Genomic DNA, 15,859 nt, shown 5'->3' on the forward strand with positions numbered 1-15,859 from the left:
CTTTTTTTTTTTTTTTAAAGATTTATTTATTTATTTATTTGACAGATGGAAATCACAAGTAGGCAGAGAAGCAGGCAGAGAGAGAGGAGGAAGCAGGCCCCCCGCTGAGTAGAGAGCCTGATGCAGGGCTCGATCTCAGGACCCTGGGATCATGACCTGAGCCAAAGGCAGAGGCTTTAACTCACTGAGCCACCCAGGCGCCCCAGAATTTTCATCTTTTTAATGTGCGTATGTGCCCTGGCATTTTCCTGCATGCACTTCTCTATCCCAGATGCTGGAGAAGTTGCTAGCGAGCAAAAATAGAGAGAGATTTTTCTTCAACAGTATAGCCAAGAAATTGAAGGTTTCACTGTCACTGCTACTCAAGATTACATGGGATTAATGGAAACATGAAAAGTGCAAGAAAGCAGAGTTCTGCCTACCAGCTGAGGCAGTACAGCTACTGTTCACCCAGGATCATGGAAACAGTATAAACAAACAGCAGTAAGAAGATATCTTGTTTTAGCCAATAGTTTCTTTTCTGCTGTCCCCTTCCATTCAAGCAACTGTACTATCTACATACCATGGAAACAGATCTGGATTATAGTTAATGAAGATATCTGGTTCTCATTTCAAACTATAGTATACTGAGGAGCCAGAACAGGAGTACAACTTTTCAATAACTGCCCAGAGAGGCCTAAGCCTCTCTTCTTGAAAATTTGGGAGAAAGGCCTGAGATTCCTAAAAGACATAATCTTAGGGTGCCTAGGTGGCTCAGTTGGTTAAGCATCTGCCTTCAGCTCAGGTCATGATCCTTGGGTCCTGGGATCAAGTCTCGAGTCGGGCTCCCTGCTCAGCAGGAAGCCTGCTTCTGCCTCTCCCTCTTCTGTCCCCCTTGCTTGTGCTCTCTCTTTTAAACAAACAAACAAACAAATAAATAAATCTTTAAAAATAAATACATAAAAATTAATGATACAGCCTTTAAAAAAAAAGCCATAATCAAAAGGGTGACAAGTACAACAACAACAACAACAAAACTTATTGAGAGGGAAAATGAACACAGTTCTCCTATGTTTCATTTTTTTGTTTTCTGTTTTTTAGTTCTCCAAGGTTTTGAGTTAAACAACTTCAACAAAATAGAAAGATCGCAGGACACATAATGACAAAGCAGCTGACCGAATTTCCTTATTTATTAAAGAAGAGAAATAAATTTTGCTTGAATTTTAAAAAAATGACATCAAAACTTAGTTATCTTTCCACTGAATAAAATTGAGAAAAAGGCTGGCTTTCAGGTCATATATTTATTTAAAAAAATAAAATGGATCAACAAAGTTACCACATTATTCTGCATGCTAACAGGATTTCCCAAGCCCATGAGAGATACCATTTCTTGAGCAATAAAATAATGACTTCCTCAACAATGTAAAGATAGGAAACCTTTCAATCCAAATTCAAGGTCTTTATCACTAATTCCATCTCTCAAGCTCGTGGGATATGTGCCATAAGCTGAGCTCCTTAGTTAAAGAAAGCCTGAGAAGACACGAAACAAGGACGTCACTAAAAGATGATGATTTGTTAAAATTATAAAGCAACCATCTTTTGGCCTGCAAATATTCTACATTAGAAATCTCCACCACTGGGGATCTGCTCCCCAGGACAATTTTATTCTGAATCCAGGATAATTACAAACACATGGCAAATTTTCCTGCATGCTTCCTTGGGCCAAACCCTGTATGACAACACGTACAATTACAGGATGGAACTTGAAATTCCCATTCTCACACAGGATAGTTAAGGAGTGTTACTGATAACGAAAAGTTATACAACATTGATTATTATAAATTATATTTGTTCTTATCCACCCCATTCTCCTCAATATGTTTGGATTCTTTCCTGCAGAAAACACAAGGTTCCTATATAACACCGAGTTAACATCATTAATGATGATTAGAATGAGCTGTAGAGACCTTGATTCTGAAGACATGTATGTGCAGGTGAGACGCAATCTGATTGCAAACACTGACACAGTAGCGGATCAAATCAAAGAAAGAGAAGATCTGGAAAGAAGAGACACTGTTAGATTCTCAGGACCTTCTTAGGCCATCCCTAAGCTTCCTGAAAGTAAAAAGGATGGGCTTCTCTGACTTTCTTCCCTTCTTTTCAGATTTGACTTCAACTCCATATGATTTAATAACTTCATTTCCTCAAGGGTTTTTCCTTTACACTAAGGATCATTAAACTCTTTCTCAGAGAGACAGTAAATATTTTAGGCTTTGTCTTCATTTCAACTGCTCAACTTTGCCATGCTAGCACGAAGCAGCCACAGACAATACAGAAATGAATGGCCATGGCTGTGTTCCAATAAAACTTTATTTACAGAAACAGGTCACTGGCCCACAAGACATAATTTGTCAGTTCCTACTTTAGTCAGAAATCTGGAGTTTCTGAGCCCTGACGAAGGCAGGACTCATAAGAATAATGAAAAAAAATGGCTCAAAGACGAAGCCACAAGGCACTCTTGCCAAGTCCCCTAATTGTGTTCTTTCTGGCATACCAAATCATGATAATTATACGATCTATCTTTCAGGACTGGCCGACAGAAACAAGAAAACAAGTGGCTTCCAAATCATGAAATAGGACACAGTACAATACTTACCAGGGCAATCCAAAGTACAATATATTCATCAATAAAGCTGTTGAAATACTGGTCCAGAAACAAAAGTGCTGGGCCTATGAAAGCTGTGTCGAGCAAATGCATTTCACTTTTAGTCATGTGAGCCACCTGCAAATGAAAGAGAAACCATGATGCAGGCGCTTTCATGCTAGAGCTACTGTGTGCTACACAGTAAATCAGGTTTGTGCTCAAATCGCAAGTTTCAAGAATTATTTAGCAATACTTAATAAAAAGTTGCATTTCCAAAACTATAAAACTGACAAGAAGTATGGGTAAGAGCTATACACCTAAGGGACAGCCCACGTAGCAAGGCCCCCCAAAAGATGCGTTTCATAAAGAGCCCTGAGTGTACAGACTAAGACTGGAGAAGGCACATAAACTAAAGCACCAAATTAAGCTGCAGTAGAAAGAAGTGCTGCGGAGGTCCATGCAGCGGTCCAGGTGGAGGTCCACGGAGCTTCTGGTAATGTCAAGCTGTAGCTTCAAAGAGAAAAATGGCTCCCATGTTGATGGAGGAGAGCAAACTCTAGAACTGACTGGAAAGCTGTGGAATAAAAACTAGGGCCATAAAACCAAACCAAGATGAATGTTAAAAACAAAACAAATAAAAACTCTGGTGCTTACCACAAGCTTATTAGTGATTTTAGCAGATACAAAACCGAATGTCAGTATATAAAGACAGGGATGCTTTTCAAAAAGCTGAACTGCCGATTTCTTATAGATCATTGCAGCTAGCGTAATCACTGATCCAATATGGAGAAAAGGAGAGAGGACGCTTGTTCCCTGTGCAGAGTAAAGAGAGGAGAGGGATTAACAACACGCAATACTGTCAGATACTACTTGGATCTGCTTAAGGCAGATCAGCTCAAATTTTTAAGAACCTCAAGGTGGCTGCCAGCCAGCAGTATCTGTAACTGAATACCAGACCAGCTAATGAAGAAAGCAGCAGCAGGGCTGGTTAGGCCCAAACTGAAGATTTTACTTACACAACCAGGTTTATTTTACAAAGCAGATCATAGTTCTCTTTACTTTTAAATTTATTTTGAGAGAGCACAAGTGGGGAAGCGGCAGAGGGAGACAGAGAGAGAAATATCAAGCAGACTCCATGCCGAGTGTGGAACCTGATACAGGACTCGACCCCAGGACCCCCAGATCATGACCTGAGCTGAAACTAAGAGCCAGGGGCTCAATCGACTGAGCCACCCAGGTGCCCCCAATCATACTTTTAAACACATGTATGTGTATAAATGTGCATGTGTCTGTGTGTGCATGCACAAAGAAATGCATGTAAGTGTATAAACATATGCATGTACAGATAAAACTGAGAAGTTTTGGATATCACTTTTATTTAAAACTAAGCAGAAACTCTAAATTAACTAGTATTTCATACAATTCAAATGAAAAAGCAATTACAAAACCAAGTCCTGGTATAAACAATTGCTGGAAATCTTAAGATGTACTCACTGCTATCGTTGATCCATTTTTTCCAACACCACCTGTGAAGATTACACGGAAGTAATTTGTACAGGAAAATATTGTCCCTGCTACAGTACAAAGTGCAGGAAAAATTTTCATTTGAATATTCAGCACTGGAATCTTTAATGGGTAGAGAGAGAGAACAATTAAAATCTATACAAGTTAAAATAAGAAAAATACAACAGATGTTTGATTCATAATGCCAAATATCCTCCATTCCCTCCAGTTTAGCAAATATTTAAATTAACGAACATTTCCCTCTTTCCATTATAAACCATATAACCAAGAGAAGAGGTTATATAGAAATTAATCTCACTTCTGACACCAACTTTTAAAAATTACTGATTCAACTTCATTAATCTGTGCCACAAGCTAAGCAGAGCTCAACTAAATCCCAGAAGTCTGGCAACAGTGGAACAGGCTGTCTTCTGGACTTTGTATAAATAAAGTGTACTTTGCCTTTCTCTCTGTACATTTTTGGAACTCTGAATTCAAATCTGAAGTTTGTTATGAATTGTTATGGGAGAGAAAGTGTGGAGCATAAAAGACTAGTAATAATTGCAACTAGATTTTAAAAAAATCTGCAAACTTAGGTGCCTCGTTAGCACAGTAGGTAGCGCTCAGTCCTCAGTCTCATAAAAAATCTGCAAACTAGGGAATGGAAGACGAAGGTTGTACTCGGAAGAGTTCCCAACTCCCAACTGTTAGGATACAAGCAGCTTGAAAATGCAGAGGGCAGCCGAGAGACATTCATATACAGGGCAAAAAAGACGTCAAGCACATCAAAGCAGGTACAATTGTGTATCCAAAATTTTAACATGTTAAGTTTCCTTTTCAGAATAAGCAAATAACATATCTTTGTAGTATACTGAAAACAAGGATTGATTTACCTAAAGTAAGGGGGGGTGCTGGGGGCATTGGGATAATGTATTCAATCTTGCAAACACAATATCCACCATTTCAAATGAAATACATTTGTACTAATTTTTGAAAATCATTTAAGATTTTCTTTTTTGCACCTCTCATTCCGCTTTTAAGAAGGCTCACATTTTGTCCAATATGGGTTGAAAATAAAGCAACATAAAATGATATATTCTATTAACAGAAACAAATGAGCACAGGTATAAAATTCCAAAAGCCCACAGGGTTTAATAGGCAATGGGTTCTTATAATGAAAACATTTTAATTAGGGCTATTTATACTTTTTAGGGATACCATTTCAAAACCAAATAGGAAATGTCACATTTCCTACTTGTTTTGGTACACATAAAACCCAAAATTGGTAGACATAAATCTTTATCTTTAGATACTCCATTTCTTCAAAACTCTGAAGAACTCAGTTTGTTTACACAGCTCTATGACCTCTTGCAAAACTGCAGCTCTTAAAAAAAAAACTGTAATCAACTGTTCAAATTTCAAGCTGTACTATGGCAGTGTTTAGTTTTCTAAAATGAAGTAGGTCAAATTAAAAATTAAGCCCAGAACTTTAGGAGTATCCTAAATGGTCTTCTTCCTTCCCTAATTCATTTCTAAACCCAACAGCCCAAAACAAAACTTGTTTACAGTAAAGGAGAAAATCAACACCAGGGATCCCTTGAGCTCCAAGAGATTTTTCTGCTCTAGTTCAGAAAACTAGGGATACTGCAATCTTAATCTGATGCACCTGGCTTAAATTTAATACCCTGGCTAGTTTCCTTTTCCCTCCAGAGACAAAGGACCTGTATGGCAAAGGGGGAAATACTATACTCCCTCAGATTTCAAAAGAAGCAAAGCATTAATCCATTACAGAGGTATGCCTGTGTTAGGGCCTGGATATCACATGAGTGCCAACCCTGGTGTAGCAGTAATCTGTGCCATAATACTACTACAACTATAATTAAAATTTGGTGAAAATGCTTTTAGGTAAATGGAAACTCTTGCCTGTTGAAAGAAGAAAGAATACATAGAAATATTAAAGAAGCCAGGCAAATTAATAAATGGCCTGAGCCACAACATAAGCAAGCTACAGACTTAGGAGGAAGGTATCATAAGCATTTTTAGGACCCTCTCCACTTCCTTCATATAGGATAGCTATATATACCAAACCATAAGCTCCTGAGTATAGGATTTTGTTTGTACTGATTTTTATATTCTCTCTACAGCCATGCTTATTATAAGTGCTCAATATACACTTGTTGAATGAAGATTAAGATCTCCTTTTCTCTTACTCTCTATGCAGTCTTACTGTTATGGGAGAATATGAAGACAGATCTTACCCTCATATTAAGAAGAAAAAGGATGTTAGCTACGAGAAAATCTAAGGCAAAGTGAAGGGAAAGCTAGAATGAGAGGAATCCCAAGGCTCACCAGGCAATCCCTTAAAACTCAGCACCAACTGAACCATTTATAAAAAGCTCTAAAATTGTTGCCATTTTCACCTCCCACCCAAGATCGAGGAGGGTGGGCACATTCTATCTTTCTCAATCTTTCCTTTTCTGTCTTCCTCCTCTTGGAACTCCTCTAAAGCAATCCACGGGCATTTACTCTACAGATATAGCAAGAAAGCTACATTGAAAACACCTTTATCAGAGCTCTGGGTCTTTTAGACCTTGAGTCATGGTGTCTGCTCTATAGCTAGGGGAAAAGCCTCTGGATTCATGCTACCACATTACGCGTTTAAATAGTATCATCCAATCTAATTCATCTTAAACAAGGTTAGAGATGGAAAAGCAGGATTAATAAAGAATATCAATTACTAATTTGTTAAGACAAGTTTTCTTAGGGGCATAATAAAATGTTCTTATACGCTTTGCAAATTTCAGCAGAAATATAATGTATCACTTTGAGATTAGATACTATTAGCTGTCTTCAAAACAATGTGGCAATGACTGTAAATACTTTTAATATAAGTGATTTCCATCAAAATTTAATAGAACAATGATTACAGTGTCTACCAAGTGTTTAAGAGAAATCACCATGTCTGAATTATTTAAGTGTAAGGGCACTTTGTCAGTCTTTTAATTTAAGAATGAGACACAAATAAATTACACTACATAGTAAGTCTTTAGTTCTACCTAAAGAATTCTGAAACTTCACCTGAAGTCTTTCACGACTTGCCTTAACTGGATTCCAGAAGGTATCTCATGGTTTAGTAAATATTTAATAAACTACTACACTTAAAAGAATCAAACATCAGTGAAAGTAACCATGAGGGGATTACATGTGGGTCCCTTTCAAAGTGATGAGATTCTCCTTAAAAAAAAAAAAAAAAAAAGAGTGATATGATAAAAGATAGTTTCAAGACATTCCAAAAGAATATATACTCTTTCAGGAAAGCAATACAGAAAATCCACATATTATGGACTGTTGTTTTGTGTCTTGCAATGTGTTAACTTGTGCACTGACTTTTGTGCATGAAAATAATTTTTCCTTCAAAAAAAAAAAAAAAAAAACAAACCCACAAAAAATAACCAACCAAAACCAACAGAACTAATTACAGACTTTGGTAAAAACCCACGTTCTCTGAAGGAAAAAAAAAAAAAAAAAAAAAAAAAAAGCAGCAAAAAATGAGTAATTCATAAACAGCAGATATAAATCACTTATCTTTGCAAAACAGCTGACCTTTTGGAATCAGCTATATGAAATTTCAAGCTAACTATCAGTAGAAGACTTTTAATGATGATTTGGAAACCAATTTCCATTTTATGCCTTCAACTTCAAAAGAGACGAAGACTTCACATCTGGGCCCTAAACTGGTATCTTTCCTCCATTCTGGAACACAAATAAGTCAGAGTATTACATGTAATCCTTCCTAAACTAACATAATGCCATTTGAAACACCACATTCAGTGATGAATTATGGGCTACGTAAAAAGAAAAAAATACAGTGGTCTGAGGCCAATTATGGGAATCTGTACTGGTAATAGCTCAAAGTACACAATATTTCTCTGAGCCTCCAAACATCACCAGAGAAATCAGGCCCTTCCCTTTCAGCTTAATGATGGTAAAAGTAGGGCCAGTTACACTAAGACAAGGGGAATCTGTCTCCCTACTGCAACCTAACCTCACTACTACTGGAACTGGATTGCTGGGCCTGGGGATTTTCAGTCTTGGATCTGACAGTAACTAAGGTTACTTTTTAAAATATATAATAAAAAAGGATGATTATATTATTTAATTATCAATAAAGATAGGACAAAATATTTGATCCTTTTGAAAGAAAAAAAATCATTCTGTTAAGTACATTGATATAAATCCTAGTAAAAAAGGTAACAAGTGCACTTGAAGCAAATTCACTGCCAGACACCACCTAAAGAAATAGGGATATAGGGGCTCAGTCAGTTAAGTGTCTGATTCTTAATTTTGGCTCAGGTCATAATATCAGGGTCGTGAGATCAAGCCCTGAGTTGAGCTGGCTGCTGGGCGTAGAGCCTGCTTGGGATTCTCTCTGTTCATCTGTCCCCCCACAACAATAGTGCACTCTCTCTCTCTCTCCTCACACACTCTAAAAAAAAAGATCCTCTCTCCCTCTGCCCCTTCCCCCATCTTACACCTTTTCTCTCTTTAAAAAAAAGGATGTATGTATAGCCTGTAACTTCATTTGCAATGCTTTATGTATTTCCATACTGATAAGGATAATCAGGTGTATATAACCAACACTGACGTGTTCTCCAATGATCAAGCAAGAAACCAGTTTTTTGGTTACTGGTATGACAAAACTCTACAGGTAATTTATACATGTTTAAGATACTTAAAAATTTTTTGGAAGAGGGGAGATTTTGGTATAAAGCACAAAGCCTATGAACATAATAATCAACATGGTCAAGAGATACAAAAAATTTAAGTCAACATACAACTGACCCTCAAATAACATGAGGGTTAGGAGTGCTCAAACCCCACCCCAGCTCCATGCAGTTGAAAATCTGCATATAACTTTTGACTCCCCTCAAAACTGAACTACTTATAGCATACTACCGACCAGAAGCCTTACTGATAACATAATAAATTAACACGTATTTTGTATATGTATTATATACTGTATTCTTAAAGTAAAGGATGTTAGAGAAAAGAAAATGATATTAAGAAAATCATAAGGAGAATACATTTACTGTACTGTATAAAAAATTATTATTTTTTTTTTTTTGTGGGACGCCTGGGTGGCTCAGTTGATTAAGTGGCTGCCTTCAGCTCTGGTCATGATCCCAGTGTCCTGGGATGAAGTCCCACAACTGGCTCTTTGCTTGACAGGGAGCCTGCTTCTCCCTCTGCCTCTGCCTGCCACTCTGCCTGCCTTTGCTCGCTCTCTCTCTCTGACAAATAAATAAAACCTTAAAAAAAATTTTTTTTTTTTTCTTATAAATGGACCCCATAGTTCAAACCTGTGTTGTTCAGGGTCAAATGTAGAGAGTAAAAGTAATAAAATTCTCTGTATTTATTTATCTCTATGTATCTATGTCCATATTCTATCCACAGACCTCAGATTTCACTAGAATATATCTTAGATTTCACTAAAGACCCTACTGGCTTTTGAGACTAATGTGTAGGAAAGATGTGAATTTGAATGATATTATATACATAACTGGATAGTTTCAGAATTTTCCTGGTTGACTATGTATTATTTTATTCCTTTATCTCCTCCCTCCTCACAACCCTATCCTCCCAACAAAAGGCATTAAACAATTTCTGGTGATGAACATACAGGGAAGTATGTCAACTACACCTCCTCAGGTAGCTAATTTACCATCATAAAGTGAATCAAGTGTGGGAAAGATCTTGTTCAGTCAATTCCCTTATACCCTAAAATCAATCTGATTTTTTTTTTTTTTTTTAAAGAATTGTTTGTTTGGGAGTAGTACATCTTTTGGTAAGATGACACCAAATGAACTGTAAATTCTGAAGTGGTGTTGGTACTAATCAGCAATTACCTAGACCAGGGCTTACAAACGACTGTGACTCAAATCTGGAAGGAAAAGTTGCAACCGTAAGAACGGCTTTCACTGATTCTAGATACACACTGTTCTAAAGGCTTTACATGCATTACTCATTTAACAAAAAAGAATAACACTATGAAATAAGTACTGTGATTGTCCTCATTTTACAGAGGAGGAAACTCAGCCACAGAGAGTTGAATAACAGATGGTGTTCACATAACAGGCAGCAGGGCCTGATCGAACTCAGGCAGTCTGGTTCCTAAGTCTTGGCCCACATATAATATATATTATGTTCCCTCTTTCAGAAATTTGTGGAAAAAAAATTTGTGTATATAGGTCAGGCTGAAAATCAAGGTCCTGGCTTGCTGAAACAATTCTATGGCATAATTTCAGTAAGCATTTGTTCTGTTTTGGGGCTAATTTATCTACTACCCCAAATTTGTTATTCAGCTTTAAGCATATGACAGAAAAACAAGTAGACTCATATTGCTCAGAAAGAGAGAAAAAAGTCTCACCTTGTCTTTGGTTAAGTTGTTATACCACCTGCTGTTTCCTCAGATGTAAAACGGGACAACAAATAATAATTGAAATACCCTTCAAAAACAATAGCCCTGGAATGGACCTAATGTACCACCTAACTCCAAGTAATAAAATTCACCATCCCCTAAAGAGAAGTTTGTGTCCTACCACTGCTGTGGTTTTTCATTTTCATAAAGAATAAAATAATTTTACATATCACCCTTTAACTGGATTATCCTATACTGGAAAACACAAGCGAAAGACAACATGCATTACATGGGATACACAATGTGAACAAAGTTACCATAGATTGCCAAAAAGGTGGTCCTCCAATCACTGCCAGCAAATGCATGATTATTATGAAGATTTGCACTTCAGTCACATCAATTCTGATTAGGTACAAAAAGCCAAAAAAGCAGAATTACTCAAAACAATTTCAAGTTAATTACTTGCAAGCTTAGCAGCATTCCTCTATCATGCACAATAGAAAAAAATCTCAAATATTGAGGAGAGGGGAAAAGGAGGTGTCAAAAATTTGTTATGAGTAAAATCAAATAAAATCCAGAGGCTTTTAATTTAATTTGATGAATTTCACAGAGCAATAAAAACCCCTCCTTTCCATAGGAAATTTCTTACTCATTGAAGTTGGGCTGAAACTATAGCTTCACCTTTCCCACCAAAAATATAAAAACAAACAAACAAAAAAAAACAAGAAACAAGAAAAAAGGGGTTGGGCAGGATATGTGTGTATTAAATTTCGAGTCTCAAGCAGAGAGGACTGCATTGTACTGCTATATAATATGAAATCTTGAAACAAGTGCTTTGTAATACCAAGTGAAGGAAATGGTGAGTTTTTACAAAAATAAATTATCACTGATATCTTACAAAATTTACTGCCCTTTAGTTACATTCAGTTAATGCCTTCCATGGTAGGGGGTTTGAAAAAATTTTTTTTTCACTCAATTCTTAATCAAATTCTTATCCTTAGGTCAACTACCCTAAGATTTCTGGAAAGAAGAACTGAAAGCAGCCAAGAATTAGTTTTGAGGTTGCTGAAAATGATCTTAGAGTCAAGAAAAGACAAACCTGGTACAAAAACAGGGCAGTAGAAATTAGAAGTCTGAAAGTCTGAAAAAAAAAAAGAATATGGACAAAAAGACTGAGGAGCAAAGCACAAACTGGTATTCCTTTCCTTCTATAGACTAGTACTTTGTATAATCTTGAAATCATCATTCTCAGATTATTGGATCCCAAACTAAAATTTTCAGAACTTATCTTAGAGATATGATTGCACAAAATGTTTACACAAGGTTATTTATTACAGCATTATTTATAATAGGAAAAATTTTTAAAATAGCCCTCAGTGAGGGAATAGTTACAGAAACTCTGATACTTCCATACAATGGAATATTTGGTAGTTCTTAAAAAAAGGAGTGGGCAGCTCCCTACATAGTGATATTGAAAAATATCAAAGATATATTAGGTGAAAAGGAATGCTGCAGAGTGTACAAATGGTATCTTTTTTGTGTAAAAAAGGAAAATAATATATATATATATTTTTGCCAGCAATTACATAACAAATTTCTGGAAGGATACATTATAAACTAAGAACAGTGGTTACCTATTCAAGAGGACAGTGTGGGAATGGACAGCTGGGAGATGAGGATGGGAAGGAGACCATACACTGCATACCTTTTTTATGTTAGTTTTAAATGAAGTGAATAATCTATTAAGAAGACAAATTTTTAAAAAATTAGTCTAAGAAAAATAGATATCAACAGTAAGGGGATTCAATTCCCAGAGTAGAATGAAACCCCCATTTCTAAAATTGACACTTAAAACATATAACATGAGCTAGATATGTAAGCTTTCATGCCCATAATAAATACTAACCTGAAACCAGTCTCTCACAACTAAAAAAATTGAGCTTTCTTTGCTCAAGAATGTTTTTTGAACAGAAGCTTATTAATTTGCAAACAAATAGTGATGTAGTTCTCTTTAAATACACATTTATTGGGGGAAAAAATGGACTGAATTAGGCTAAAAAGAATCTGTAGAGCTGACCTGATGAGTGGTGTTGCCAATAAGGGGAATTACACTCAGTAGCAGATTCAGGAGACTAAGCAGGTGTCAAAGATGATCGACTCTGTCTTGGGTGGAGGAGGGCAGACATCTTACAACATTTTGCTGGATATATGAAGTAGCCTTTTGGGAGGGGAAGGGCCAGAAGTATAGAATTACAAAATAAAAATGGAGGGAACCTCATGCAATTAATCTTTGTACCTCGGATGAATGTAAAAGAGAATAGGAAACATGAAAGACCTTTACAAAGCCCCAAATGGGACTCCTAGGTAAAATTTTATGGATTAGCTTGTTTGGAAATTTTGGAAGATAGACTTTTCAAACCCATCCAGATACTGTCATTGTATTTAGATCAACAATGCCTTAATGTTAGGAGGGAGAGCTCAGGAAAGCTTACTTACCAGTTGTAGGTAGTTAAGAATATTTTTTCCTGTTTGCTTATCTGATTTAGAGGAATACTCAGTACTCCTGGATGAGCCCCTCCTGCTCTGAATCAGGAGAACTGCCTATCACCACTCCTGGAGGTGTGGCTCTAATCTTGACTGTCAATCTAAAAGGTGCAGTAAGAGGCCATCCCCATAGGCAGGAACTGAGCAAGCTTAGGGGACAGGAGGCAGAAGCTATTAACAATGAACAAAAAAGTCAATGATTCTATTAAGGAAAGATCTGGTTATGTGGCAGTTCACCTTCCCACCTTTTCACTAAGAAGTCTTAGTGTGGGCTGAACTTATTGTAACATATATTTGGACAGGGCTCATTTCACTCCTCTCGGCTGGGGAAGAAAGACAGTTATCCCGAAGGAAGACTGTTAAGGAAAGGCAGGAATCTGGCATTTCTGTAGTCACTTCCTTGTTATTATTTTCAGAATAATAACATAGGTGATAAAATTCCCAAATGTTGGGACTACTCAAAAAACAAACAAAAAAATCATCCTCCATAACTATACCAAAAATAAGCCCTTCAAGATACAAAGAATATATAGTACAACAGCATCCAAAACACCAGAGTGATTTCTTTTACAAGACCTATGGGAAAACAGGTCTCTACAGCATTAGATTTCCACAACCTAAAAGTTTCTGAGGGGGGTAATCTGCTGATAATATACTTAATTTTCTGTAACCATGAAGGTATTTGAATATCCTGAATGGTACTGCTTTAAATAATTTCTTATTTCCAATTTATTGTAGCACAGGTTATCAAAGTACAAAAGGAACTTCCCCAATTGCTGTGTAAAATCCAACTAAATTGCTACCACAAGCCAGCAATAAGCAACATTCTGATTACCGATAGCTGCCACAGAAGACAAAGGGAAAGAAGCAAGTCAGTTGTGGGGACTGAGCTCCCTCATTCTTCTGGTGGGGAGGCTCTCATGTGGCACTCAAAATAACTTTGAATATTCATAATAAATCCCCTGGGCTCAACACTCCGAAGTCTCAATGGTCTACTGAATGAAGAGGTAAAGAGATCAAGGTATCTTAAATGAATATGAATAATTTTAACTTCTAACCAGTGAACAGAAACTCTCTAGTTGGGACAGAAGAACTCACGGGGCCTTCATCCCAAAAGGCAGGCAGCCTAGATCAGTTATTACATCAGAATTACAGATTTAAAATGTGACTCAGGGGTGTAATAACCCCAAACTACCTAAGTTAACTAATTATGAAGAAAATTCCTATTTTGAGTTTTTTATTTTTCAGTGTTTAGTGAGATACCTAACAAATGCATTTGGTTTGAATCCCAACAAGACTCTGGAATAACTGAGGTATGTAAAGGGATTTAACTGACATTCTGTGAAAGTCGGTAAGCATGTTAACCATCTTTTCCCAGAATGTTTATGTATTTCCATTCTAATATCAGAAATACGACAAGTTTATTTTTCTTGTACATGTAACATATGCATTCAAAGATATATTTGCAGCTAATTTGCAAACATAATTTGTTTGTTAAACCACACATAGTAAGTAAATATAATTGTGTTATAATTTGGGTTGGCTATTACCTTGGTTAACACAGAATTTGCACTAGGGTTAAATTCATAACATTAAACCACCCCAGATTTGTAAGACTTGACTTGTGAGCTATTTATTATTTAAAAAGAAGAATTTTGTTTGAAAAGACATTCACTGAGGGTGTCTGGAATCCAATTCAAGAATTAGATTGTTATTAACTACAGATTTGCAAGTATCTATAAATGGATCTGAAGTTCTAGGGAGCTTATACATAATCAGAATACTTATATACCAGAAACAGCATGGGTGGAGTGAAATCTTGGTAGACTGCAATGAAGAGTGGTCTAGAAATTGATCACACTCCCTTCCAATATTTGGCTTCCTACCCTTGATAATGGACAAACTGGGCATGGCAAGCTAAATGTTAAGTAACATTAACCAGACAAGTGAATGATAACTATATTTTAAAATCAAGTGGTACATACAGAGAAAGTCTAAGCATCTATTTTTGAGATAAGCTGAATTATTTAAAACCGCATTATCTACCACATGAATATTTGAGAAGACTAAAAACCACAAACAACAGTAACCCATCCAGTGGTTTTTGAATAGGAAGACAAAAACACCCAAAGGCTAAAACATAGTCAGTCCTCTAAGAGGAACTAAAATTCAGGTCTCACATTTAAGGGGACAGCAGACCCTTACATCCTTGGAAATGGAAGAATTAGGAGAGTCCTCTCACCTCTTTAGTAATAATGTTGATGGAGTTAAAGGAAGGGATCATGGACCTACTCTTCCTAGCACAATGAATTCTGGAAGAAATCTGGAAACTGTAGGGAATTACTAACACAGGTCTTAAAATTAATATAATAATAGTGGTAACAAACACTATACACCAGACATGATAGATAACACATTACATTTTGACTCTTAATCTTCACAACTATCCCAGGAGGCAGAACTACTGCCACCATTTTACAGATGAGGTTAACTGACTTTTCCAAGAAATTGGAAGTGTTGTACCTACAATAGTGCTAAAACTCTTTAGTTTGCTGATCAATTGGGGTAAAATCTGTCCTAAGTTTTTAACTTTTTATCACTAAGGAGCCCACATAGGATGATGCTTCTTACATACTAACACAACTTTCCTTAAATTGGTAGAAAACAAAAGCAACAGAATAGGAAGTTTAAATGCTAATAAATTAACTGGAAACAAAATATAATGAACAACTAACTCTTTCTTAGGCTTATTTCCCCCTGAACTTTGTAAA

At 36.4% G+C, this 15,859-nt stretch overlaps 1 protein-coding gene across 3 annotated transcripts in view; it reads right to left on the bottom strand.

Annotated features, from left to right (window-relative positions):
* Positions 1-1,151: 1,151 nt before the first annotated feature.
* The window catches only part of CEPT1 (choline/ethanolamine phosphotransferase 1), a 36,501-nt gene continuing 21,793 nt past the window's right edge, over positions 1,152-15,859 (bottom strand). For 2 of the 3 annotated variants that reach the window (XM_047724048.1, XM_047724050.1), the window contains exons 5-9: positions 10,862-10,946; positions 4,118-4,249; positions 3,278-3,436; positions 2,636-2,761; positions 1,152-2,036 (exon numbers count right to left, since the gene is read on the bottom strand). In XM_047724048.1, coding sequence (XP_047580004.1) covers positions 1,917-2,036; positions 2,636-2,761; positions 3,278-3,436; positions 4,118-4,249; positions 10,862-10,946 — 622 coding nt within the window. In that variant the 3' untranslated portion in view covers positions 1,152-1,916. The remainder of the gene's footprint in view (positions 2,037-2,635; positions 2,762-3,277; positions 3,437-4,117; positions 4,250-10,861; positions 10,947-15,859) is intronic. The other variant, XM_047724049.1, reaches the window with a different exon arrangement.

This window comes from Lutra lutra, chromosome 4 (assembly GCF_902655055.1).
Source record: "Lutra lutra chromosome 4, mLutLut1.2, whole genome shotgun sequence".
Lineage (NCBI taxonomy): Eukaryota > Metazoa > Chordata > Mammalia > Carnivora > Mustelidae > Lutra > Lutra lutra.